General features: G+C 42.1%; 3 protein-coding genes across 4 annotated transcripts in view; all 3 read right to left on the bottom strand.

The window, feature by feature from the left end:
* Positions 1–4,371: 4,371 nt before the first annotated feature.
* LOC311440667 (UPF0690 protein C1orf52 homolog) lies at positions 4,372–7,295 on the bottom strand. The gene is made up of 3 exons (XM_084527831.1): positions 7,017–7,295; positions 6,711–6,918; positions 4,372–5,065 (listed from the first exon to the last, which is right to left on the bottom strand). Exons 1-3 carry the CDS (start codon positions 7,278–7,280, stop codon positions 4,983–4,985), a joined length of 555 nt encoding a protein of 184 aa, XP_084383957.1. The 5' UTR covers positions 7,281–7,295; the 3' UTR covers positions 4,372–4,982.
* A 721-nt stretch (positions 7,296–8,016) lies between these two features.
* BCL10 (BCL10 immune signaling adaptor) lies at positions 8,017–18,065 on the bottom strand. 2 transcript variants are annotated; one of them, XM_084527782.1, is made up of 4 exons: positions 17,224–18,065; positions 16,592–16,831; positions 11,589–11,877; positions 8,017–10,480 (listed from the first exon to the last, which is right to left on the bottom strand). In XM_084527782.1, the coding sequence occupies exons 1-4, from the start codon at positions 17,611–17,613 to the stop codon at positions 10,116–10,118; spliced, it is 1,284 nt and encodes a 427-aa protein (XP_084383908.1). In that variant the 5' UTR covers positions 17,614–18,065; the 3' UTR covers positions 8,017–10,115. The 2 variants fall into 2 exon arrangements, with proteins under 2 accessions (XP_084383908.1, XP_084383909.1); XM_084527783.1 differs by lacking the exons at positions 16,592–16,831; positions 17,224–18,065 and adding an exon at positions 16,110–16,266.
* Positions 18,066–20,210: 2,145 nt separating this feature from the next.
* The window catches only part of DDAH1 (dimethylarginine dimethylaminohydrolase 1), a 54,108-nt gene continuing 49,517 nt past the window's right edge, over positions 20,211–24,801 (bottom strand). The window contains exon 6 of the mRNA XM_084527644.1: positions 20,211–24,726. Within this exon, the coding sequence (XP_084383770.1) occupies positions 24,610–24,726 (117 nt within the window). The 3' untranslated portion in view covers positions 20,211–24,609. The remainder of the gene's footprint in view (positions 24,727–24,801) is intronic.

Genomic DNA, 24,801 nt, shown 5'->3' with positions numbered 1-24,801 from the left:
AGCACCAGGTCTGGTTCCTCAAACGCCTCTTATCACAGTGTGGTGGAGAACTTTAACAAAACTGGCCCATACTTTGCTTCCCAACTAAAAGGATCATGAGTACTCTCACTAGGAGCCTGCTGTCGGAGGGTGTTGTTTGTTTGGTTTGTTTTGAGGAGATGTTAATCCTGTGGCTTCGCTTTCACTCCCCATTATACTTTCCTGGGGTTACTCTGTGTTAATCCATTCTGTATTTCTTTTTCTATCAATCCATCTACAGCAGAAACAGACAGTTGGAGAAGTTAAGCAAAGGGATGGCAAATCAGCGTTTGCACCCAAGAACAAGCTCACCTTGTCAGAAGGCAGCACAACACAGAGCACTTGTGTTGTTGCTAACAGCCGCAGCAGAGCAAAGGTGTGATTTATCTTTTGAAACTACCAAGATGAAAGCATTCTAAAGATGAAGAGCACTTCATCTTCTAAATGAAGAGGACTGATAAAAGTATTTGATAAGGATCAAAAATGCTTATCTCCATTCATTGAATTCATTGCATTCTTCTGTCAATCCAGCTCCACAGGTCCTGGCTTCCCTGAAAATTCCTGATTTTTCAGAGGTGCCCTGAAGAAAATAGTTCAAAGGAACCAGAGCATAAACCCATTCCAATCCCTGATGCAACTCCCCCCTCCGAGTCAAACTGATCCAAGTCTACATGTCTATCAGCAACACAAATTCAGTGCACTCATATGAATACTCCCTTTGACCTGCGATACCTCAGGGACTCTATTATGATCTAGTTCTTCACATTTAATCTCCATTCCTCTGTTATTCCCACTATTTCTTGGTTCCTAATTATATGACTACACAAGCCCTGATAAATAGCCCACTGCTACCAGAAGGTTTGTCTCAAGAAGAGAATCATTCACTGAGATTCCGGTGTCTCACTGGAAGCCTCATGTACAACAACAGCATGGCATTTCTCTTGGCAATTTTCTGTATTTTGCCAACCACCTGCTATACAGAAACACTGCTTACATTTCCATTTTGAAAGTTCATCAAGCTCACAGAATGTCTAGCTACTCTCTGCCTCTGGTTGCATCACCCTGTACATTTGACCTTAGTCAGTGCACCCAGAAAACACCTTTGGCAGTTAACGGAGATAGTTAGATTCCTTAACAAGGTGCCTCCATTCGCCAAGGTGTTTTCTGAACACATCCCATTGGAGTCCTCTTTTTGAGAAGTCTGCAACATGCCTTCTGGACAGTTCTGTGTCATCTAACATCAAACCTATACCCAAACCAAAAGCACAAATGTCTGTGTCCAACAGTAAAAGGATTGTGGAAAAAACTGCAAGCTAAGACAGAAACAGTCACAAGAGCCTTTCAAGTCTGAAAAGAAACCCCAAATTGAATCCTGCTGGTGACTGAAAGCATTACAACTTTTCATCCAAATTCTGCCAAGATTTTGCAAGATTGGCAAACCAGCAAATGAGCTTCCTGTCATCAGAGAAATAAGGGTTGGCCAGCTCCACACAGCTCCCATTTCTCTCTGTTGATAAAAAATCCTCCTCCTTTGCTGATTACAGGTTCAAGATAAATTACTCTTTGTGGAACACACTGCATCTCCCTGGCTTCAATTTCAGATTGGCAGCCTGAGCCTTATCACAAACCATTTGTAAATGAATCAGTTCTTCAACAGTGTTCACACGCATCGAGCCCTCACAGCGGAACAACAAGCAGACTGACAGAGGGATGCCTTGCAGCAATCTCTCCATCAGCACTTCTCAGAGGACACACTGCCTGCCATGAAAGCCATTATCCTAAACAGCTGTCGTTTTATACTGCCTTGAATATTTCTTCTCTGGATCATCCTGCCTGTCTTGGAGAGCTACATTATGTGGCTGCTATTATGCCAGCATCTGGAGGCAACATGTGTTCATTGCACATAAATTGCCTTCCAGCCACCATTTTTCTACTCTTGATAATTTTTTTAGAGAGAATTCAAATCAAACTTGTAGGGACTTTTCACTGCCTTCCTTCCCTGTTACACGTAATGATCCTCATCACATTTGATTCATGGTAAAAACAATGCAAATGATGAGTTAATAGTGGGCTAATGTTTAAAGCCAAGAAAACACATTTGTAAGCAGGAATGTCTGTTCCCTGTCACTGTCTCCTCTTGAAAGAGGATCTGGGATAAAGTGTTCTCTAGACATTTTTTGTACTGAGCTATCAGTTTAAGTTTAATAAGTGTTCACTTATGCACTTCACAGATCCTGTTGCAGAGTAGCCAAATTTTCATTATGAGCTGCCCAAAGCTAGCTTTGCTTTTCAGCTTTTCATCTTCCCCTCTTCAACTTTTGAATCAAATGGGGAAATCTCATTGCTCATTTCTTTGCACTTGCCCGATCTGCTTCTCTCAAGCACTGTATCATTACCAAACTTTCGTGTTTTGCAAATCAATGTCACTCCTCCTAATCATCCAAAAAGGACACACAGGAAACAGTCCACTCTCTGCTCTAGGCTTTTCTGTACACCCAAGAACACTTCTGACTTGCTTCAGTAGCTGCAACTCCAGAACTTCCCTGGACAGAAGCATCTCTACCATAAAAGCCCTCCAGCAACAGAAGTTCACCCAGGTAACTCCACCTCATTCAGGCTCTCAGCCTTGTTTCAGATGTCTTTTTCTTAAGACAAATAGTTGCTTTTACCACGTGTCCTGAATAGGGATGCTGCCATGGTCACTGCTTACAATGGAGTTTCCCTAAACGTGTAAATAATACAATTCATCATTCTTCTCCTAGATTAGCCATGCTGGTTTTCTCCATGGAAACTGAGTATCAGATGGTGCTAGCTTCAAGACAACCGGATACCCCATGTATCACGTTATCTGAAAACAAATGGCATGATTAGCATGGTAGCTTCCTGAGCTGGGATGTAGAATAGCAGAGCACACAATGCAAGGACAAAAGCCTCCTTGGTCATGACAATTGTGGGAATGCATCCTATTTCCAGAGGCAATGGCATTAACCTCCAGCTGTAACACTCTTCAAGTAGCACATCAGTAGCAGACATTACTACTAGAAGTTTTTTGAATTGGGCAGTCCATTAAACCCTTTACTTACATCAAATCCCTCAGATATCAATATTTTTTTCCACTCAACCCACATAAACCTGGAATATGTTTGGTACATACAGGCAGATTTCTCCAAAAGTATCTGGCTAGACAAGGTAACGTGCAATTTGCTGCCTGGCCACAAGCTGAACCTTTGAGAAATTGACCTAGTAACTGATTTGCTTATGCCAAAGGGAGCTTGCTATTATTCCCTACTCTTAGGTCTCTACATCAACTATAGCATAAATTCATTTCCACTAACAAAGGAGCATAAACACTATTTTTTACTGCATTCTCTGAGGACTCTAGCGCCTTCAAGCTAGCAATATCAGGACAGCAGATACAGAAAAAAACAGATCACAGAGAGCCTTTTCATTCAGAGAGGTCGTACTCAACACTCAAATGCTTGATCTCAAACAAAAGCTAGAGAGCAGCTGCGTTAGTAGCTTATGGCAATCTGCTATGATGACCTAAACCTGCATTACAAGCATGGGGGCAGGTATTCATTTAAGAGAACTGGTATGCAATAGATGGTAACTTTTAGATAAAATTTCATGCACAATTACTAGGATATTGAGAAATTTACATTAGCTTTCTAGGAAAAAATGAAGTATGGACATATGAGTATAGTCCCTCAACTGACCAAAATATCTGAACAGAACTGAACAGATATCTGCAGTTCCTGAACAGATGCCCTGTGCTGGCTCCCCACCTAGTACAAACTCCATTTCAGCAGAGGATAAATGTGACTGCTGTGCAGGGCTCTTGACTCCACCTGGAACTCAGCAAGATCATTATTAAGCAAGGTTTCTCCTTGCAGCAATTAGGAAAATAAAAAATATCAGTGTTTATACTGATTGCTTAATTACATACATTTCAGTCAGTAGGCCTAATCTCACTAGACACTTCCCAAGGTACAGATGCTTTAGGTGACATCAAATCCATGGTAACCCTCCCTTTCCCCCACAAGTTTGCTGTTACTTTTTCATATACAGACCCAAAACTCCATGCGGCAGCACATCACAAATGCAACATGCAGTCTGTAATACTTTAAGAAGCTTAACTACAGCTAGGACTGAAGTAGATACAATTTGACAGCAGAGACTGTCACAGCTTTGCCTTAATATTTTTCATGTAAATATACAGTTGCTATTTTCAGTTTTAGGAATAATACTTTAGATGCCTCAATTCTTTTATCGCTTAGATTCATGTTTCACTGATGCAGATCACATAACATCACAATCAATCATCCGATATTAAACTCTATTTTTAGGTCCACGTTGCAGTTTGCAGTTGTATTTTTATTACAAACAAAACTGTGAGGAACCTGTTGAGACATTAGAGATACAGCACCAAAAAGCATACAATGCGGAATCCATCCCTCCTATTCATCAAGCATGCAGTGCAATACTTATACCACAGATGTTTTCAAACGTAAGATTTATTCCAGTGGCTTATTTACAGTCTTTACACAAATTCCAAAACAGCCTTATTAAAACATGTCACAGTATAATACCCAAAGAATCTTTAGTATACGCTCCTTTATGAAAGGCTTTGACACAATGGAAAGATCGATCAAGAAAAGCTCACGTTACCAGGTTTCTTGACAAATGAAATACCAGGAAACCCTGTAACCTGCACAAGTACCCACCACAATGCTTTAAGACACCTCTTTTAAATAAACTGGTTTAAATTTTGTTTAGTAGCTGAGTTCCTATCGCAACACTGTCCATGGAGTTTTGTGCTTTCCAAAAGGCAAGCATACTGCTGAAATAAGATTCCCTACCCAACAGGAGAGAGGAATTCAGTAAACATGTATTTGTTTCCCATTCCAACAGAGGAGTCCAAGTTCATTGAAATTCTCATTATAGTGAAATCAAGCATACTCTGCTTATACCTTCTTCCTCTTTGTGTGCTCCCCAGAGTCTAGTTTACGTTTCTTAGCAGAAGCTGGTTCGTCGTCTTTTTCATCATCTTTAAATAAAAAGACAGAATTAATCCAAGTCAGCAAAACCAGTATTTTTGTCTTAAACACCATACTCATCCCAGAGCAACTGACTTAGCCACACCCAAGATGCCTGGAAAAGAGACACAGTAATATTAACTGACAACATCCTCATTTTTGGAATGTGGACAAGACGTGGTCAGAATAGGATTGATTTGCTGCTTTAACTACCAAGGATCACAGAGTATAACTAAGAAAAGGCCTTGTTATGCTAGATAATATGCAGTACCTGCTTCTAAAAAAATATTATTTGAATAGATGTGGTAAAAAGCTAGGAAATACATTTTAGAAGCAGAAAGTAAAGTCAAGGTAAATTAATAATTTATCTTTTTAGTTTCTGGGTGAAGCCTAAGAGAAAAGAAGCGTGGAGGAAAAATAACAGCATAGAGAACAAATAGAGCAAGACAGAGATAAAATAACAAAGGACTGTAGAGAATGAAAAAGTGCAAGAAAGCAAAAAGAACAAAATTTGTTTGCAAAAGGTTTGCTGAAAACTTAACTGGTCAATCAAAACAATATTGTACGTTCTAGAAGTCCAAAACTTCTTCTGGTTTTGTTCTCTTGTTTGTCATCAGCTGTTCTCTTTCTCCATTAGTTTATTGTTTTTTTGTATTTTTGTTAAATAAAATAATTTCTTCCATCTCTCAAATATTTCTTTCTGTATTTCCTAGATTACCACTAGTGTTTGTTCCACGATTAACAGTGAAAAGGACGGTAAGTATTTTCTTCAGTAATCTGTCACTTGCATTTTATTTATTTTTTTTTAATTTCTACCTTGGACCCCAAGTTTTGAAAACATTATAAAAATAATCTGACCTGCTGCTCAAATGCATCTGCATCTAGGGTTGAGACAAAAGTATTAAAAGCAGCTCTCACTCCTCTTTGTATTCCAGGAAGTCCTGAGCCTCTTGGTCTCTCATAACTGCTGCTCTATAATGCCTTTTAATCATTCCCTGCTTCCACTAACGACAATGGAAGGGGATCAGAGAAATTCCTGATGGGTCTTCGTTGGTTCCAGGAACCCCAGAATATGCTGTACACACACTGAACTCGGTTACCATCACTGCAGCCAGTTACTGCTCTGCCCTTGAGCAGCTGCAGACGTAGAAGAGGCCAGCAGAATTTCCTCTGAATTAGTCAGGAACAGCTCCAGTCACAGGCTACTCACAGAAACCACGTGCCGGCAATTCTGCTCTTTATGCACACAGATTTGAAGCACGTGTCTCTGCAAAGCACACCAGGTCTGCACAGGAAAGGAACAGATTGCAAACCATGCAAGAGCATCACTCGTTACGTGTTTACGACAGGAGATAGCATGTCTTGAATAAGCCTCCAAGAACTTGCAAGTTTTAACCATTGAAGCCTTCAGACGTTAACAGTTTCAAACCATCTCCTGTCAAGTTCAGTTCTCAGTACTGTACGTAACACTATGGTTTCAGTTAACCTCTCTGAAGCTACGTACTTATTAAGTTACCTTACATTTCTGCAGACAAAGGGAATTTTTGCCAAGGCTTTCTGCACCAGCTCCCTGCATTATGACAGTACCTCAGGGAGGGGTAGGAGAGCACTGGCACACCCGAGGGCCACCAGCAGGGTGTCCTACATGTGCCCTACCTGACTCGGGGGGCTCCTGCTCCTCATCCGGTAAGAACCTGGCCTTGCCGGCCTGCCGGGGCGCATCGTCGCCGTTGTCCTCATAGATGTTGGACCACTTTATGGCCATGTCGACGGCAGGTGGCGGCGGGGGCTTCTTCTCGGGCGGGCTGTACACCTCCGGCGGGGGCACGGCGTTGTTCCTCCACACCTTGAACTCCCGGGGGGGCTGCGGAGAGAAACACGGCGCCCGGGGCTGCGGCGGGACCCCGCCGGCCCCCAGCAGCCCCGGGCTCCCCGCCCGGCCCGGCCCGGCCCCGCCCGTACCTCCTCGGGCGCCCTGAGGACGCGGCTCTCCCAGTCGATCTGCTTGTTGAGCGGGTTGTAGAGGAAGGCGGGCGGCTGCGACACCTCCCGGAACAGCTCGTCGGGCGGCGGCAGCCGCGGCCGGCTCCCCGGGCTGCCTTCCGCCGGCGCCGCGCCGGCCCCCGCCGGGCTCTCGTCGGCCGGGGCCTCGTCGGCCTCCGAGTCGGAGCTGGAGCTGCCGTAGGCCGCGAAGAAACCCAGCGGGTCCCCTCCCTCCGCCGCCATGGCGGGGCCTGCGCCGCCGCACGGCCCGCACGGAAACCGGGCCCGCGCCCGGGGTTCCGGCCTGAGGCGGCGGGCACGGCCCTGACTGACAGACTGACCGACCGACAACCAGCGGTTTCTTCTAAAAGAGCAGAGGGCTAGGAAGCAGCCTTTGAGTATAATACGATAAAATTCCTCGCTGGGAATTATTAAACTGTGTCCAGCTGATCTCTCGCCTTAAATACCATGGAACATAAGAAACCCTACACACAGTACAAGGATAACAAGCACGGAAGTCCCCACAACACTTAAGAATCCTTTTGAGTTACGCTGCTCAGTGCACAAAGGTTTTCTTCTCCCTCACTAATCAAAGATGTCTTGAGACTGAAGTCACTATATGCATGGTCAGAAGCAACACTTCTCACATCTTTACAAAGTGGAGCAATCAAATAATTTTTTAAAAAAATCACAAGAATCTGGTTAGCAATACTAGTCATGAACCACAGAATCTGTAGTTAAGGAGAACGAGGTCTTCATCCCATACGCACATCTTCCCTACACACTGCTCTTGAATGCAGTACTACAGACACCAGTGTTTCACACTGTCTGTCTTTCCCCCAGAGACAAACCTCTCTAAAAAGAGAACAAAAGCCTCCCTTCACATACAAAACCAAAACCCCACATCCAGACACTGGCATGAACTGCACTTAGAACCTATACATTTTAACAATGATAAAGGCAGACAGAAAACAAGCAATTATACAAAAGAGTTTATTCCAAAAGTTGTGATAAAAATATATTTTTTTTAAAAATGCACCTTGCAAACATTGGTAAGATAATACATTCATTTAAAGTCTCAGGTTAACAGGCTCCGTTGCAGGAGTAATCCCTGTACAGGCAGGCCTACTGCACACTGTGCTGTGTGGCAGGCAGCAGTGGAAGTTCTGATTTAGAACTGCAATGCGGTTTTTACCTTGAGCTGATGCTCTTTCTGTTAAGGCCAAGTTTGCTCTCCCTCCCTCTCTCCCCTCTATTTACAAGGATTCAAGAACAAACCCAAAACTAAGCTTCTAAGGAGGTTAAAACAAGGAGGGGAAAAAATGTTTGAGAACACAAATGCAATTCAAGTGGTTTACAGTGAACAAAGGGACATTTAAACAAATTTATATACATCCAGAGTACATGCAACTACAGTTCAAGTTAGTGAAAGAGAGATTTATGCCTACCCTCCAATTCATGTTAGAGAGCAAGATTTTGCTTGCATTTAGGTACCTAAATCCCAGAGTGCCTTCTGTACTGAAGTTTCATTTAAAAGCATTTGCACCATCCTGACAGTCTATCACCTTAGATGCATACCAGAAAATCAAGGATTTTAAACACTAAACAGAAGCCCACATCTTTAGCAAATGTAAGCTATTTACATTCTGAATACAGAGTATAATTGAACAGTGGAGTTTATTTTAACCTTCCAAAACCATAGCAATCATGAAATAAAAATTTAGAGAGGCCTTCTGCAGGACCCCAAAACAAGAGCACAATTTAGGGTTATTGCCCTAAATTATTAACCTGGCTTTGAATTTGAATGGAATGATACAGTTACAGAACTGCGTAAGAGCCCAAATAATTTAAACCTTAAATACAAACCTAACTTTTGATATACTAAAGATACTGAAGTGTAGTTTTGCAGAACATAACTGTACACATTTCCAAGGAAGAGTTTGTCTTTGTCTAGTAATTTTAAAGTGATTAAAGGCCACTTTCATAAAAAGATTTCAACTCAAGAGCAGAGTATGAGAGCAATATTTCTTGACACAATATAACATGCTATATGAGAACCTTCCCATGCTCAAATGGTTTAAATACCTTTGACTAAGCAATTTGAAATGTAAACGTGTCTATCTGCCTCGAGGAGTAGATATCTTAAGTGCAACATTTCCAAGAATCCTGCAGTTAAGGATGCTTTCCTGCTACACGACTCCTCTACTTACCTACTGGGACAAAATATAGAAGCATTAGTCCTTAACAGTATTATACAACAGCAGTTTCTCATAGCCCACATGATGTGGTTACAGCAGTTTACTTTCCTTTTCCAATATTAATGAGAATTTATATTTAAAGTGCATCTCAAATCACAAATCTCTAAATAATATACAAGAATAATATGCTAAGGCTTGTGGAAGTATACTCGCTAGCTCGCATCACTGTGATGCTGAGTGCCTTTCAATGTACTGGTAGACAAAAAGTTAAAAAAATAAGAGACTTCTTGCAAATACGCATAGCAACAGATTTGGTCAGATGTGTTATTTGCAAATGGAAATACTTTTTGCACATAACATACATACATGGAGGACAGACTTTATCCTACAGAGAAGTATTTAATTTGGCAAATGAGGTCAAGCTTTTCTGCAAGCGAGCTAAAGCTTTTAGTTCAGGAAGCTAACTTCAATACTTTCAATACTCAGTACTTTTCCTAACCACCTTTGCTTTTCATCTGTCACAGAAAGGCTAAGAACACCAGGTTTGTTACTTACTGTTCTGTAAACTGCAGCTTAAGTGTCTGCAACTAAACACAAAATCTTAAATATATTGGTTAAAAATAAAACAAAAAAAACACAAAACTTTGCTGGTGTAGTATCATGATTTTTTTTTTTTCTAATAAAAGCTTCCTAAGTAACATGAAATCAAGCAGCTAGAGTCACCTGATTACAAAAAAAAAATATGTTAAAACAGTAAATAGCATGGACTGTTTCCTCTGATTTCACAAACTAACAGTTTCAAAACTTTTTTTTACCCTTATAAGACATCACATGCTGTTTCAGTACCCTTCGGATGAATAGACAAAAGTCACTAAGTTCACTAAGGTTGAAGAGAACGTGATCTCAGAGGCAAAAAGCAATTGTCACTTGAACTGTTAGATGGTTCTTGCTGTTCTGACTGGAGCTCTGGTGGGAGAGGGGGTGCTCCGGGGTCTCCAGGGCCTGGAAGGGTGGCTGAGAAAACCACACTCTCTGCATTTCCCGTCTCTGCAATTGGCAAATTCATGGAATGAAGAGAGACAGCAGACATAAACGCAGCAGTGCTATAATCTTCTTCTGGGTGATGCATCTGGGTTGATTCTTTATCTTTTGTTTTATCAAAAAAATTAGATTCATCAGAATATGATCTAGAAAGATTATTTGTTCCTTCATACAGCGAGGTCATGCAGGTGCTGCAGCTCAGACCTAAGACAAAAACAAACAAACAAACAATTTAATTACAATATGATGCACTCTTAAAACTGATTTAGCATCAGTAACATTGTCAAAGATCAGTTGTCTATAATTTGAACCAACCATCCTTTTCATCTCACCTGTGATGTCCAAGTAGTTGTGACAAATTAGAAAATACATGCAGGTCATCTCATCAGCCACGGGAATGATTTCTCTACATCAGCTACTAGTTGACAAAGCACACTGTAACTTAAGCTTCGCTTTAGGATGTCATTTCTATAGGCAGCCTGAACTATCTTTCAATAGACTTTTCTCACTGTATTCTTCAAAGAACCTTTTAAAAGCTTCAGCCACATTGTTGTGCTCCAAACTGGACTGCTTTTGAAGGCTGCTCCACTTGAAGCCAGAGAAAACTTCAGACCTTTCACGACTAGGGTCAAAAACGTACCTTCTTCCTTCTTTATTTCTCTTTAGGTGGGTGTGGAAGGGGAAGTAAGGTTTTTGGTTTAGAAAGCTTATGCTTTCTTTTTCCGCCTTCAGATGTGAATACATAGAGCAACTTCAGTTTTCTGTGTCAGCAAAACTTCTGATTGTATGAAGCAATACATTCAGAGTCTATTTTTAATTTCTGCACTGAAAGCATTTGGGGAAAATTCCCCTCAATATTGCATTTGTGGGCTTATCCTCTGCTGAGGTGCAGAGTTGAACAAAACCCAAGCATCCTGCCACTGCAGTAAAGAGAAACACAAGATGGAAGATAACCACTTATTTTGCGTTCTGAATTAGAACCTCATAGAAAGCAAAACTGAAGTGTGAAAAAAGACTTATCCATCAGAACAAAACAGTATGTTTGCGGTTTTCCCCCCCTCTCCCCATTTTGTTATTTGTGTTCAGATAGTAAAGAGGCAGAGCTATCTGCCTGATATTTGCCTGATATGCCCGAGGTATCGTCCTGAGATTTTAAACCCAAACTGAGGCAGTTTCCAAGAACACTGTCCCAAACACTAGAGAAAGGAAAAAAATATGTAATAAGAAACACGGATTGAACAGTGCGAGTTTTATTTTGCAGACCCTCAAAATAAAATTTTTATCTTAGATGATTTTATTATAAACTTCTTACCTTTGAGAGCTTCAAGTTTTTCATTTTTGACTTTCAACACTACGTCAGTTATCTTTTGTAACAGAAAGTTTTGTGTTCTTTCTCGCCTGATAGACTCAATCAAAGCATCTAGTCCCTTTGGGTTTTCTGCTAAGTAGTCCAACAACTTCCCAGTTTTTTTCCTGCTGGAAGATCGAGAAGAGATCTCTTCTGTGTCCTCTCTGGTGAGTATTTTCTTTGAACGTAGGTAATCAAAGTGTCTCTCAGCTATAATCTTGTCACACAAGTAAGGTCGCATCCTTTCTAAAGCCTGAAAAAAACAAAACAAACCAGTATCAGCCGATCTTTCAATTCATTTAGAAGCCTTTATTAAAAATCTTTATGATTTTTTTACAAGTTAGTCAAGCAGTTTTTAAAGCTGCCACCACGTTACCTAGGGGAGAATTTTCTCAGTGCAGCTGTGTAAAAAAAAAAAAAAAAAAAAATCAAAGCATTTTAATTTACCTATCCTTTTCAGGAGTTTTCCTTTGAGTGACCTGTGAGGTTTTAATGCATCTTAAGTAATTAAGGCAGATATTTACTGAAAATATTACATTAGGTCTATGATTATCACATTTCAGAACAGCCACCAAGTAAAAATGAAATTAAACACAACAGCAACTACTTATTTTGCCTACATGCATACCCACTCTCCCCATTTTACTACCCAACTGCAACCTTTTCATATTATCTGTATCCCAGAGGCCCAACTCCATGGCACTGCTGTTATTGATGTTTTCTGTACATTGAGCAGAGCAGTCTCAGAGCAACAGCATGTATACTCACTGTTTAAAAGTTTTATTAGACAGACACCTCTATTTGAGTTCACCAGCATCCACAATACCTGTGCTTTCTTTCACAGATGTACCTACTCTCAACAACTTTACTGGCTGCTTTTTCTTTATCAATCTGCTTTCTGATGGTTTAAGATTTTATATTGAACACCTGCAGCACCCTGTACGCTTATGACACACTGCAATGACTCCTGAGAATTAGCACATCTCTGAGGACTCTGGCAGAAGTAAAATGCCTCCCCCCTGCAGCATAACTTCAGCTACCAAGTGTCAGCTGGTTGCTTAATCCTCTCTGTAACCAGAAAAAGAAGAAAAAGGAAAAAAGCGGCAACAATCTGCCCTGGGAGCGGATTCCATCCATTGTCTACAGACCCTCGCATGCAGTCAGTTACCACGGGGCACGATAAAGCAGAGAAGTCTGTTCCAAGCCCTTCACATCCTCAGGAACTGCAACACGTTGTATCCCGTCCCATTCCCTCTGTTTCTCCCTGCAGAGATGTGCCATCCTTCTAACCGCATGCAGGTAGAATGTGATTACCAGTTTATTTTGGAGGTAATTTAGAGGAGCAAAGTCACCACTTTGAATTCTTCTTTGTAAGATCCTGTGTCCTCTCTTACACTGACGGGTTTATTCAGACATCTGGCAAAGAAAGCAGTGACCTCCACCCCCCTTGTTCAAAGGGTCCGCACAAGCACCTCCGAAGCGTCAATGACATTCACCGTATTTCAATCTGCACATTAAGAGGCCTGCTTGGTGCCAGCAGTTTAACAGAACTAATGCCTGCCTTCACAACTCTGCTTTCAATAACCAATCAACTGCTCTATAAAGATGAGAGTCACAAGTATCTTTTTACTTGAAAAGCACACTCTGTGTAACACTGCAGAATCAGCAGGTTCCCTTGCCAACAATTTTCCCTGTGAAGAAATACACAAGTCAGATACACACTGGCTGAAAATTATTGATGTGAAAAAACATTCTCTCCTCTCCTCCTGAAGTTGCCTCATTTGATTCAACAAAGGTAAATTATTTGAGAGCTACAAGGAAAAAAAACACCTTTACATTTGAGAGATGCGGTAAGATGAAAAGAAACAATCACAACTTTTTTCCCAAAGAAAGTCTTCCAATATCCTCTTGCTTTTCAATTATATCCCATGAAAGCAGCATGAAGACAACTTTGCTTTAAAGGAATTTACTAGCTCAATAGAACTGCCTGGCATCCTGTGCTGTGGAAAACACCAATAACTCAATTAAAGAAAAAATTTCTGGACTGCTTCACTAAGCACGGCAAAGGAAGAATGGAATGTGCTCTTGTAGTTTTCTGCTCCTAGAGGTCCAACAAAAGCAAGCCATCAATAAACAGCCTGTGGTTATGCAGTTAAAGGAATAATCAGGAGGGCATGCAAGGAAGAGAAAGGAAAGCTGCTGGCAGCAGACCACCACCAATGAATACAACACAAAACCTGAACCCCAAGGGCGCGGCTGCAGGGTGCCTAATTCAGGCTGTGGGCAGCTCCCTGTTCCCACCCTCACTCCAGCTCTGGCAGCTGAGAGGATCCATCAACGGAGCGGGTTAGTTACCTGCCCCCGTGCTGGTGCAGCGGACTGGGAGGAACAGAAAAGGGCAACAGCACAACTCCCACCATTTTTCTCTGCCATCAAGTATCCAAGTGCAACAGGCCCGTGCTTGCTTGGCTATGAGTGTTGGGAGCAGTGCGGCATTCTTTCACTTCTCATAAACCTCTTCCTACCACCAAGGGGGATCAGTCACAACCAACTCAAAAGCAGAAGAGTCAGTATGTTTTTCAGCATTAGAAGAATATAGCAAGCTGTTACTCAATTGAACGACTACAGTGTTTTGACTAACATTGCTCTGCAATGAGTCTTACGCTGCATGAAGTGCACCAGTCCTGAATTCCCCTCTGCACTGTCCTCAGAGGGTAACAGTTTGTCAAGGACAGGAAGGACAGAGCACAAGCATTAAGAACCCTTTGCTCTGTATGGATGTGTTTGCAGGGCTCACTGCCCCCTTCCCAGCTGGAGGAGGTGAGATTCCAACCTTTACAATTTCTCCTCAAGACAAGTTTACCCAGAGCAGACCACCCCTGCAAGCCAGCTGAGGTATGCTGCCACACCACACACTGAGAATTCCTGCTCTTGCATCACTTCCCTTCCGCAGTCCACTTCGTAAGGAATAGAAGGAGGTAACACAGGGTAAGGTCACCTCAACTCTTCCCTGATGTGACAAAACAGTAGGGAGAAGGTACAGAAAGTTTTGGGGAAAAATATTTCAGTGCTAGTTTACTTGATCTCAGATACCAAAGCAAATCCTGACAGTACTTGTGTGGTTGTAGCAAAAGACAGCAGAAACTGCCTGCATACCCTACAAAATACATACCATGTTTTAATTACTTTAACATACTCAACCCTAAGCAAGCATACCTTCAGTTTCACAAAGATAACACCTATATCCAAGAAGAAATAAAGCTTTAACACAGCACCCTGGTTTTGATGGCTTTAAGACTGGTGCACAGAGCAGAATATAAGTAGCAATGCAGACAGAATATAAAACATTTTAACCTAGCCTGTGGTGCTAAAATATTTCATTTAACCTAGCCATCTATGTGACACAGCTGTCAGTGATGAGCAATAACCACCTGACAATGCACATGATGAAATACAAGCACAAAAGAAATTATGCACAAATATATTTAACTACCTGACTTTTTTAAACCTAGGATACAGAGATTTGCATTTTATTTTAACAAAAGCATCAGTTTGAGTGACTTGAAGCAATCCACCCTCTTATTTTAAGTGTAATCTACAAGAAGATTGCTTATTGATGCTAATTAGCAGTTAAACTTTTGTTACAGCTATGCCTTCATAATGATTAGTTGGGTCTACACCATATCCGATACCCTAGCTGCCTTGTTCGTTGTCTAATCCACTGGAGGCACAGACAACTGTTCGTTCAGTTATGCTCACACATCTTGCCATGCAATGTACAGCAGTGTTGTGCAGACTGCAAGAAGAAACCAATGCCTGGCTGGATCTCCAGCTCATCCTGACAAGGTTACTTGGCCAAAGCCACCTGCACAGCTTTGGAGCAGCTACAAGAGCTTACAGTGAGCAATGAACCTCCCTGAGACGAGGATCTCTGCAGTCAGGTTTATTGTACTGTGTTTTGATGACAAACCTAGTGTTATTTGTTACTACCCAGTATGTTACCACCAAGTCCTCAGATTACTGTGGGAGACTGTAAGATTGGAGCCTGAAGTGACACAGATGGACTTTTGTGAGCAGAAGCTATGAATACAGTCAGTAGCTCAGACTGATTTAGATAACGTTACACAGATGGTCTGATTTAACATTTTTTTTTCCCCGTAACATCGGGATGCTGCCTACTGCAGCGTTACCCCGCGGCTCTACAGAAGCAAGCAGTAACTTGCAAAACACACCTCACAGAGCCGTGACAAAGCTTTTACAGAAAATTCCATACACGTAATGGTACCAAGAAGCCAGAACTCAGCTCAGCTCTGTAACGAGTTGGCAGACGACGTGACAGCAAAATAAATCACACAAAAGGCCCGGGGGTCGGCGGGGCCGTGAGGGGAGGCCCGGCCTCACCCTGCCCTCAGCGGCTCGGCCCTGCTCGGGCCGCGCCTCCCGCTCCCCGCCGCCCGCGCCGCCCGGTGCCGTGCCGCCGCTCACCTCCTTTTTCACGTCGGCCATCTCGTCCTCCGTCAGCGGCCGCCCCGCCGCCACCGAGGCCGGCCCCGACCCCGCGGCCTCCATCGCGGAAGCCGCTGCCGCGGGAAGCCGCCCCCGGCACCGCTTCCGACCCAGGCTCCCCGCCCCGCCGGGCGTGCGCGGTGGCAGCGCCCCGCGGCTGATGGCGGCCGGGCAGGGGCAGGGGGCGCGGCCGCAGTCACCGCCCCGCCCGCACAAGATGGCGGCCGCGCGCCGGGCCGCCTCAGGGGGTAGGGGCTGAGGGTTGCCCGCCCGCTGCTCTCGGCTGCGGCACCCCCGGGACGGCTCGCCCCGGCCCCGCTCTGCCTTGCCAGTGCCGTGCTACGCGAGGTGTGACCGTGCTGGTGTTTGCCTCACGCTGCCGGTTGATCCGGCTCCCTAAAAAGCACGTTGGTTCTGCTCATAACACTTACACACACACAGGGGATGTTCACCCTTCTTACCTGGCCCAGAGCGTTAACATCAGTCCCAAAATGGCTCAGCAAGGTTTCAGGTGTGTGGAGCTCCCAGTGAGGTGGCTGTGGCACAGCTGAGGCAGAGGCCAGTGCCCCCCAGCTCCAGGCTCTATCCTTGTCCGTTAAACCAAATGCCTTCTGGCTCCTTCTCTCCAAGGCGAATGTTACTGTAGGCTTCGCTGGCTCCCTACAACACTCTGATAAAAATAACTGTTGTGCATTCTGGACCTAGATGTTATAAATGAAGTCTCAATTCAATCTGAATTTAGTAATATTTATAAAAGACGTATTTATGAAAGGTATAAAAGGCAAGTAAACAGTGCTGGGTGTGCGGGGAGTCTACGCTCCACCAACACACACACATGAACATCAAACATTCTAAATATATAGAACATTGCTTTTACATACTAAACCCGAGTATGCCTACACATACGTACAATCAGGAAAGGTAACAAACAATCCTTTAAGTTCCATGACTTAACATGTTGTCTCTATTTTCCGTTCCTTTTCTTAATTACAAACAAGTCTCCATTTTCCATTCCTTTTGAACAATATGTCTTGCTTTACTTGGTCTTTGGGCCTTATGTATCCCGTTCTTCCCGAATCGAAGAAAAACATACCCGTCTCCTTTTCAAGGCCAATAAGCCTGGGTCAAAAGGCACGTCCAGCTCACCAGGGGGCGTAACAGCAAAAGCCTTCGATGGCTGTAGCGGCAGAGGGGCCGATGGTGTAGCAGTTGGATCAGTAAAGGAGCCCGCAGCTCCCTCACTGTCTGGCAAACCACACGTTTCTGACCGTGGTCCCACAGGGCTCTTCAAGGCCTCAGGGACTGCTCGCCAGGTGCCGAGAAATTCCACTGCAACCTTGTCATTTTTAGTTGCAGAGTCCCACACCTTGACCTCAATTTGGTCCCATAATTCAGGACTGTAAACTGTCCGACTGTTAATAAAGAGAATAAGCTGTAAGGTTACCAGGACAGTCTTTGTTTCTAAGGACGTATGATTCCCCATAATGCCCGGCTGCTTACCAGCGAGGGGCAGTTGTGTGCGCGGGTCTGCTTCTCTCAGCTTGAGCTTCTTCCCAGCTCCGGTGTGCCTATTTCCAGTGACTTTCAGTACAAGCTTCTCTGAGTGGTTTGCTGAGTCTGGCTGAACCTATCTTCATGAGGCAATCAATGTGCCTGCTCCCGTCCTGGTGTCCGTTCCACTAGCCTGTTCCTCTTCATTCCTTCTTTCTGCCTCCCCATTGATGACATAACTTCATTACATCGTGTTGCCTTTTCCTTCTCTCCACAGCAGTTGTTTTCCAAATAACTTTTCATTGGTCAAAGACTTTGCATTAAACAGCAACAGCAAACACCCAGAAACTTCCATGCCTTAACGGCTAGAGAACAAGTAACCAGATGGAGAACAAGAAACCGGAGAGTGCATGGAGTCTCCTGAATCACCCTTCTTTGCTCCCTCTAAACTCTTTTATATTCTTGATGGCCTCATCGTTAAGAGTCTGATGTTATCATCAACGATGGGGCTTTTCAACCCCCATGGCCACACTCCCACATCTCCCCCTTCTTTATTAATATCAACCATTTTCTCGACACGAATTACCACTCCATATATAACAGGCCGAACCCATCTTCATGAGGCGATCAATGTGCCTGTTCCCGTCCTGGTCTCCATTCTGCTCACCTGTTCCCCTTTTCATTCCTTCTTTCTGCTTCTTTATTGATGACAACTTCATTACATCGTGCTGCCTTTTTTTATCTTGAGGGCAGGCTCCCCTCTTATACCCTTTTCTCCACATCAGGCCTTTTCAAAAACAACTTTTCATTGTTTAAACAACTTTGCAAATAACAGCAACAGCAAACACCCAGAAACTTCCATGCCTTAACGGCTGGGGAACAACCCGAGACTGCATGGAGTCTCCTGAATCACCCTTCTTTGTTCTCTCTAAACTCTTTTACATTCCTGATGGCCTCATCGTTAAGAGTCTGATGTTTTCATCAACCACGGGGCTTGCCCACTCCCATGGCCACGCTCCCAAATCTCCCCCTTCTTTATTAATATCAACCATTTTCTCGACACGAATTACCACTCCATATATAACATAGGGTAGTTATTAATAACCTCGCTCAGCGAGAGGTGCAGTTCAAAGCCACGCAATGTCTGGCTTCTGGATTCCTCAGCCATGTAGGCCAGCGTGAGGCAAACTGAAAGGAATTAACTCGAGCAATCGGGGAGAAGGGCGTGTGGTTAGAGAATATGAGAATAGAATAGATTTAGCAGATTTGCTAAAAAAAAAAAAAAAAAAAAAAAAAAAAAGAATGGTCCAGGCAACTGGAAGAAGACTACGCTCGGTATGTAATTAATTTCAGGAGGTTAGCATCAGTAGTTCAGTATTGAGAAGTGAGCTTCAATGGGGAGTGAGTTACAACATTTTTCAAGGGAGGTGGAACGATTTTGGACACTACATTGGTTTACATGATTACGTACATGTGTCATGTTCATATAGAATAAATTTCTCAGTCAAAGAAGTTTGCCATTTTGAAACAAATTCAAGTAAATTGGTACCAACTCTCTTCTGTAGAAATAGGTACACAAAGATGTGTGTAAATGATGCAGTTTACTACATGAAGTAATTGTGCCAAGCTACCACAGTAGGTATCACCAATTTAAACACAGTATTATAAAAATCTTACTTTTAACTCCTGTAAATTAGTACAATGGCTATATTTACATCAGCTGTAACAAAATATTTCCTTAGCCTTGCTTCTCCAGCAGGAGGCTCTATTACATTATAGTCTATTTAAAGTCCTATTAGTAGCCAAACTGTACAGTTTGGAATTTATGTAATTCTTTCGCTTCAGTACTGTTATTTTATGTTGCATTTCCTAAATATAGAGTTGCAGCAACAATATTGAGGCCTTAGACAATTAAAACTTTGACTGCCACACGGTGGCACTGAAGGCCTACAAGCGCTTACCCTAGGCTCCGTGGAGGTGGGTTGTTGTAATGATATTAGGAGACAACTGAGTTGTCTTCTAGTATCATTACTCCTAATACCAGTCTAGTCATATTAGCGCACGAGAGTACAAGCAGAGATTAGCACCACTGCATCATGTGCAGCACGCAACAAGTGGTATTTAGATATAAAACACGCAGCCATCTGTCATATTACCACACAGCAACGTCTGAAACGCTGTCAACTCTCTTGACATCTTGCAGGAGGGAAAGGTGCAAGAGCTACAGAAAGAATTAAAACAATGATCATGCCACTGTACCTTTGTCGTTTCATTTGTTGTAACTTGCAGTAAATACACACACTACAGAAAAATGCTGTACTATAATAACATCTGTTTAGTTATCTTGGCTAAGCATACTTAGCCAATACCTCCTCTATCTACGTTATTCTTAAAGGTAAATCTAAAATCATGATTTGTTTTTAAAGAGTCAAGATTTCTTCTAACAGGATTGAAGGTTTAGTACTTGTGTCTATTACTTGCTTTATTTCTAGATATGTAGCAAGCTTCCCAATAAAAAGATGTCATGACACAGTATTAAATTAAATGCATGTGCTTGCAGTTTCAAAATAAGAGGCAAGAACTACATAGTTCACAGTACAATTGACACTTTATTCCATTGTGATAGGGATATATAGTAATGAAACTGCAAGGATCACAAAAAGAAAAAAAATCAAAGTGCAAACCTCTATTAGAATAGATTATGGAATGTACTGATGTTTTTGGCACAAAAAGTGGGAAACTATATACTGCAGCGAGATTTTAAGTTTGATGAAATGTAATACTTCTGTGTTCAGTAGTCATATCTGTGTACTGCAGAACAATACAATGTAAAACAGTGACTAACACGATTCACATGCAACTCTAAACAAGTTACATCATACGTCCAGTTAAAACTTTTCTGAAAATACACGAGCTCCAATGATACTTTGTTCACAATCACTTAACAAATACCATTCTTTAAGCAGTCTTATCTTTTCAGCTTCCTTACTGATAAAAACAAAAATAGAGAATCTTAAATAGTAAATTATTTTCCCAAAATGATTCTACATGAATGCCAGTATTTTGTATTAAAGTAATTTGGCTCTGACTTCATTGATAAAATGTTTAAGAAGATGAGTGAAATCAAAAGCTTATTTTTTTTCCATATTTCATCCCCAATTTGCTGTGAACAAACAGAAAAAGCAGATTCCTTGTTCTGCATTTCACTGAATGTTTATTTTTAAAACTGGACATGATGCTGCCTATGACCTCTGTACCTATTACATGGAAAACACCCAAAAAGTCAGAGAACAGCTTCATAGTGGCATCTATTTAAGACAAAAAAGGATTATATTAGCATGGAAATGACAAAAATGCAGAAATGGAAGAATTCAAGATTATCTTGTAAGTACAGTATGCATTCACATTTTCATTGCAGAGAGATACTGTATTCACATTGTTAAAGAGAGAAACCCACATAACACAGATCTTTCTAAACTCATAGTAAAGATAATAACCATGAAAGATCTTTAATGCACATTGCCGCTCCTTCATTTGATCTAAGCTAAACTGCTTGGTCATAGAAAAAAAAAATACTGATGAGTAATTCAAACCCCATTGCTGAGCTATTAACCACAATATCTTCTGCACTGACCTTCTATGTCATACAGCCTAACAGCTGTTATCAAATGTTTTATGTGGGCAGTTCAGTGTCTCATCTCCTTTTTTGGTTTGGGATCTCATCTTATTATTTATATTAATCAAGGATGATGATTCACATCAGACATTTGAGAAATGTTCAAGTGACAAGATGCACAGGACACCCATTAGATGTATGTGTGTTACAGCAGAAATGTCCTCGCAACTGAATTCTTTGTTTGGGCAGTAGAAAAAGTAGCAAACAGCAAGAAGTAGCAGCATTTGGCATGACTCTAGTTCTTAGTACCATACTGTAAATGCACAAACTGAAATGCTTTTAATGTTGTTGCTTGTTTTTTAATGCGATAACAAAGCGCAGTGCTAAAAGCAGAGAAGTGATGGCAATCCCATTAACCAGTTTAGGTAACTTTTGGCATCAAAGATGCATGTATATTAAGAACCTATCACACCTACGACAAACTCTGTCAAATGGAAACGAAGCACACATGATTTAGAGCACCCAAATTCTGCACCTAAAGTTAGAGTACAATTTGAAATAACCACCTGAGGGAATTCAAATTCCTCACAGCCAATCCTCTCCTCTTTCTGTATGCCAAAATACAGCCTTGAAGGCAAGGAAACCTAAATGGCAATAATACCAACAACCTCTCTGGAAAATGAGGTGTTTCTCAGCTCTGAGGTCTGCTCTTCCCTCTCCCTCCCTTGGGAAAGCCATTATCACCTATTCTGTTGCTTTCAGAGACACAAGGTATCAACAATGTCCACCACATTTTTCTCTTTTCTGGAGCAATCCTGAAGAGGAGTCACCTCCCTTGTCACTCTCTAGATGTACAGCCCTTGCTGACAGTCATCCTTCCAGCTCAAAAGAAGACCCTCAGAGTAAAAATGGACACCTCGGTTTCTCCTCCCACCTCGCACCTAGTCAAGGAGGGAGAAAATTTAGGACTGTCCACTGTGGAATGAACAGCAAGGAGACGGGAGTGCAGAAAAAGAAGACTGAAGTAGGAGAACTGAGGCAGCAGAAGGAAACTCCACTTGGAGTTAAAAAGAAGGAGAAAAGTGCTTATTGTACCATAAACTAGAAGCTGTAGTCAGAGAAAGAGAGGGCAAAAATACAACTAGAAGTTTGAGGCATGAATTGAATGGAAATCCCACAGCCTAGCTGGCACAAGCCAGCTGGATGCTCCCGCTCCCAACTGAGATGATGGAGAGGGACTGAAACAGATAGGCCAGGAGAGTACAGACAAGTCAGGGGGTTCTGTTCAGGCTTTTTACAACAGCCTCCACAAATACAGAAGTTTTTAAGCATAAAGCTTGGCTCTAGAAGTTATAGTTAAATACTAAAGGGTTATTTTTTGGCACAAAATCTTTGTTTAGTATGAATTCATTTTAAAATGCAAGACGCTGTACCAGATACATAAAAAGCACTGAGGGAAGGGGAGAACAGAGATTTCCCACTGCAACATTTACATCTTCAGAGCCTGATCACGTGGGTCAAGCTGAAATGGTAGCTCATGGAAATGGAGGAGACAAGGGAGAAACATCAGGAGAATCCTTTGGGACAGCCACAAAAACAGCTGCTGTTTGGCTGGTGAAGGACCTCCTTTGGGACACACCTTTTCAGATACATTTCATTTGCTCGTCATTGTTCTCTCCCTCACGGTGCCTCGTGTCATCACAACGTACAGTGCGCCCAGACATGAGATTCATCCTGCCATGGCTGCCAGGATGTTTGCTCCACATTAGCCACTGATGTGAGGTGAGAGATGCCCTGTGGAGAACCTATAGATATATGTACTTGTGTTTCCAACCTTATGGTTGTGTGGAAAATCATGTGGGTTTCCAGAGGACACCAAAGTGTGCACTTGGTTAATACTATTTGCTGTGCTACAGAACGCATTGCTAACCTCCCTGCTGCTGCTTGCTTCTGACTGTACCTCAGAAACATGCCACAAGTGGTTCAGGAAAGGTGGAGGAGGTGCCTAGGAAGTCGATAACATGTTCAGACTATTCGTCAGTCTCCGGAGAGTTCCCACTGCTGCCTCTGTTTGGGAATTTCTCCATCCTTAGTTTACAAATGGTTTACCAAGAAGCATGTGAATACAATGGGGAATGCTTCACTTTACTGTGGTGAAAAAAAGTATGACTCAGTGGGTAAACATGTAGTGGAATTTGCTACAAAAACTGTATTTGTTTTAAATGAATACCACAGTAAATATTCATGCAATTAAAAAAATAAGATGGTAATTGTTCCAAGGAAAACTACCCCAAGGGCAGATAAAGTACACATGCCAATCTTTCAGGAAACAATAGCTTCCCTTATTCATGAGCATAATCCAGGAATAACTGTCCTTCAACTCATTCTATCAGCCTTTCCTTTTGAATTTTGCTAGTATGTGGCCTCCAAAAGAAGAGAAAACAGCAGAACTAAGGGACAAATACACGGAAAGTAAAAAATAGAATAAAAAAACAATTTTGCTTACTTTCAGAGTTTTAACTTTTCCAAGAACATCTGAACTTCTCATTTTTGTCGTCCAGGTGCTCCCTGGGATCTGGCCTTTAAGAAAAAAACCCTCTCTTTCTCACTAAAGTGAATACAAAGCACGAGCAGCAAACCAGGACCTGAACTTGCAGGACATGTCATATGTGGCTGCACTGCAATTTCTTTCTGTCATCCAAGTTTCCCAGGCAGACATTGCCCTTGAATGCACCCGCCAGAGAAAGCTTTTCCCAAAATTGCTACCTGGCGTCTGAAACTGATTCTAGGCATGATTCTGCCCAGCAGCAGCAATGTGATATGGCTGAGACAGTGAGCAGTCTATTGCCCACTGTTCCAGCTTCCCAACCACACAAGATACCAAGTTCATGAGCCCCCTGAACTTTTAGTCCCCACCGACACCTTGCATTACTGAAAGAAAAGAGAAAAAAGGAGATGAAAGACTGAAGAAGGAAAAAAAGACACAGATCAAGGAAGCAAGAGAAAAAGACAGGAGAAGGCAACAGTACAGAGACAGAGGTTCTTGAAGTGTTGAGAATTAGTTGGTTTTCATAAAATTTTCACACAGATAAGTTAAATCACTAACATAAGGGGTTAGCCATTATAAGCGTCTTCTGCTAGCCCATGGGACTAACATACTTCAGTTATGCACCCCTCAAGAAAAGCATACATCCACCTTAAATACCATCTGCAAGGACATAATAAAATTACACAAAGCAAAAAATTTGTAAACAAGGGTTAGTAGCACAGTGGTACAGTAGATTGTCAATAAAAACAATAGAAGTGTGGATACAGATTCGTCTACCTTGTGTGTAACATTATTGCCAGTTACAAGGGAGGGACTCTGTAAACTCATAATTCTGAAGTTTTGTTAATAAGCACAGAGCAACAGGTGAGTGCCCCATCTACTTTCTCCAGTTCTGTGTTGGCTATTGGAATCAGCATGTGGTCCTTCAGTTTTTCAAAAACCTATTTAGGAAAGAAAATAGAACAGAAATCATTACATTTTACACTTACTATTTTCCCTTTTCTCTAACTATTTAC

This window comes from Aythya ferina (assembly GCF_964211825.1).
Source record: "Aythya ferina genome assembly, chromosome: 8".
NCBI lineage: Eukaryota > Metazoa > Chordata > Aves > Anseriformes > Anatidae > Aythya > Aythya ferina.
Note: the sequence above shows the minus strand (reverse complement) of the source record. Positions and strands in the feature narration are given on the sequence as shown.

Excerpts from the sequence above, each read along its gene's own strand:
- LOC311440667 (XM_084527831.1), bottom strand. The coding sequence starts at position 7,280 with ATGGCGGCGGAGGGAGGGGACCCGCTGGGTTTCTTCGCGGCCTACGGC. Across the intron at positions 6,919-7,016 it reads TCCTCAGGGCGCCCGAGGAG|CCCCCCCGGGAGTTCAAGGT; the intron begins GTACGGGCGGGG and ends TTCTCTCCGCAG. Across the intron at positions 5,066-6,710 it reads GCAGGAGCCCCCCGAGTCAG|ATGATGAAAAAGACGACGAA; the intron begins GTAGGGCACATG and ends TTTTATTTAAAG.
- BCL10 (XM_084527782.1), bottom strand. The coding sequence starts at position 17,613 with ATGGGGAATCATACGTCCTTAGAAACAAAGACTGTCCTGGTAACCTTA. Across the intron at positions 16,832-17,223 it reads TGGCCTTGAAAAGGAGACGG|GTCCAGAATGCACAACAGTT; the intron begins GTATGTTTTTCT and ends TATAACATCTAG. Across the intron at positions 10,481-11,588 it reads AAAACTTGAAGCTCTCAAAG|GTCTGAGCTGCAGCACCTGC; the intron begins GTAAGAAGTTTA and ends TTTTTGTCTTAG.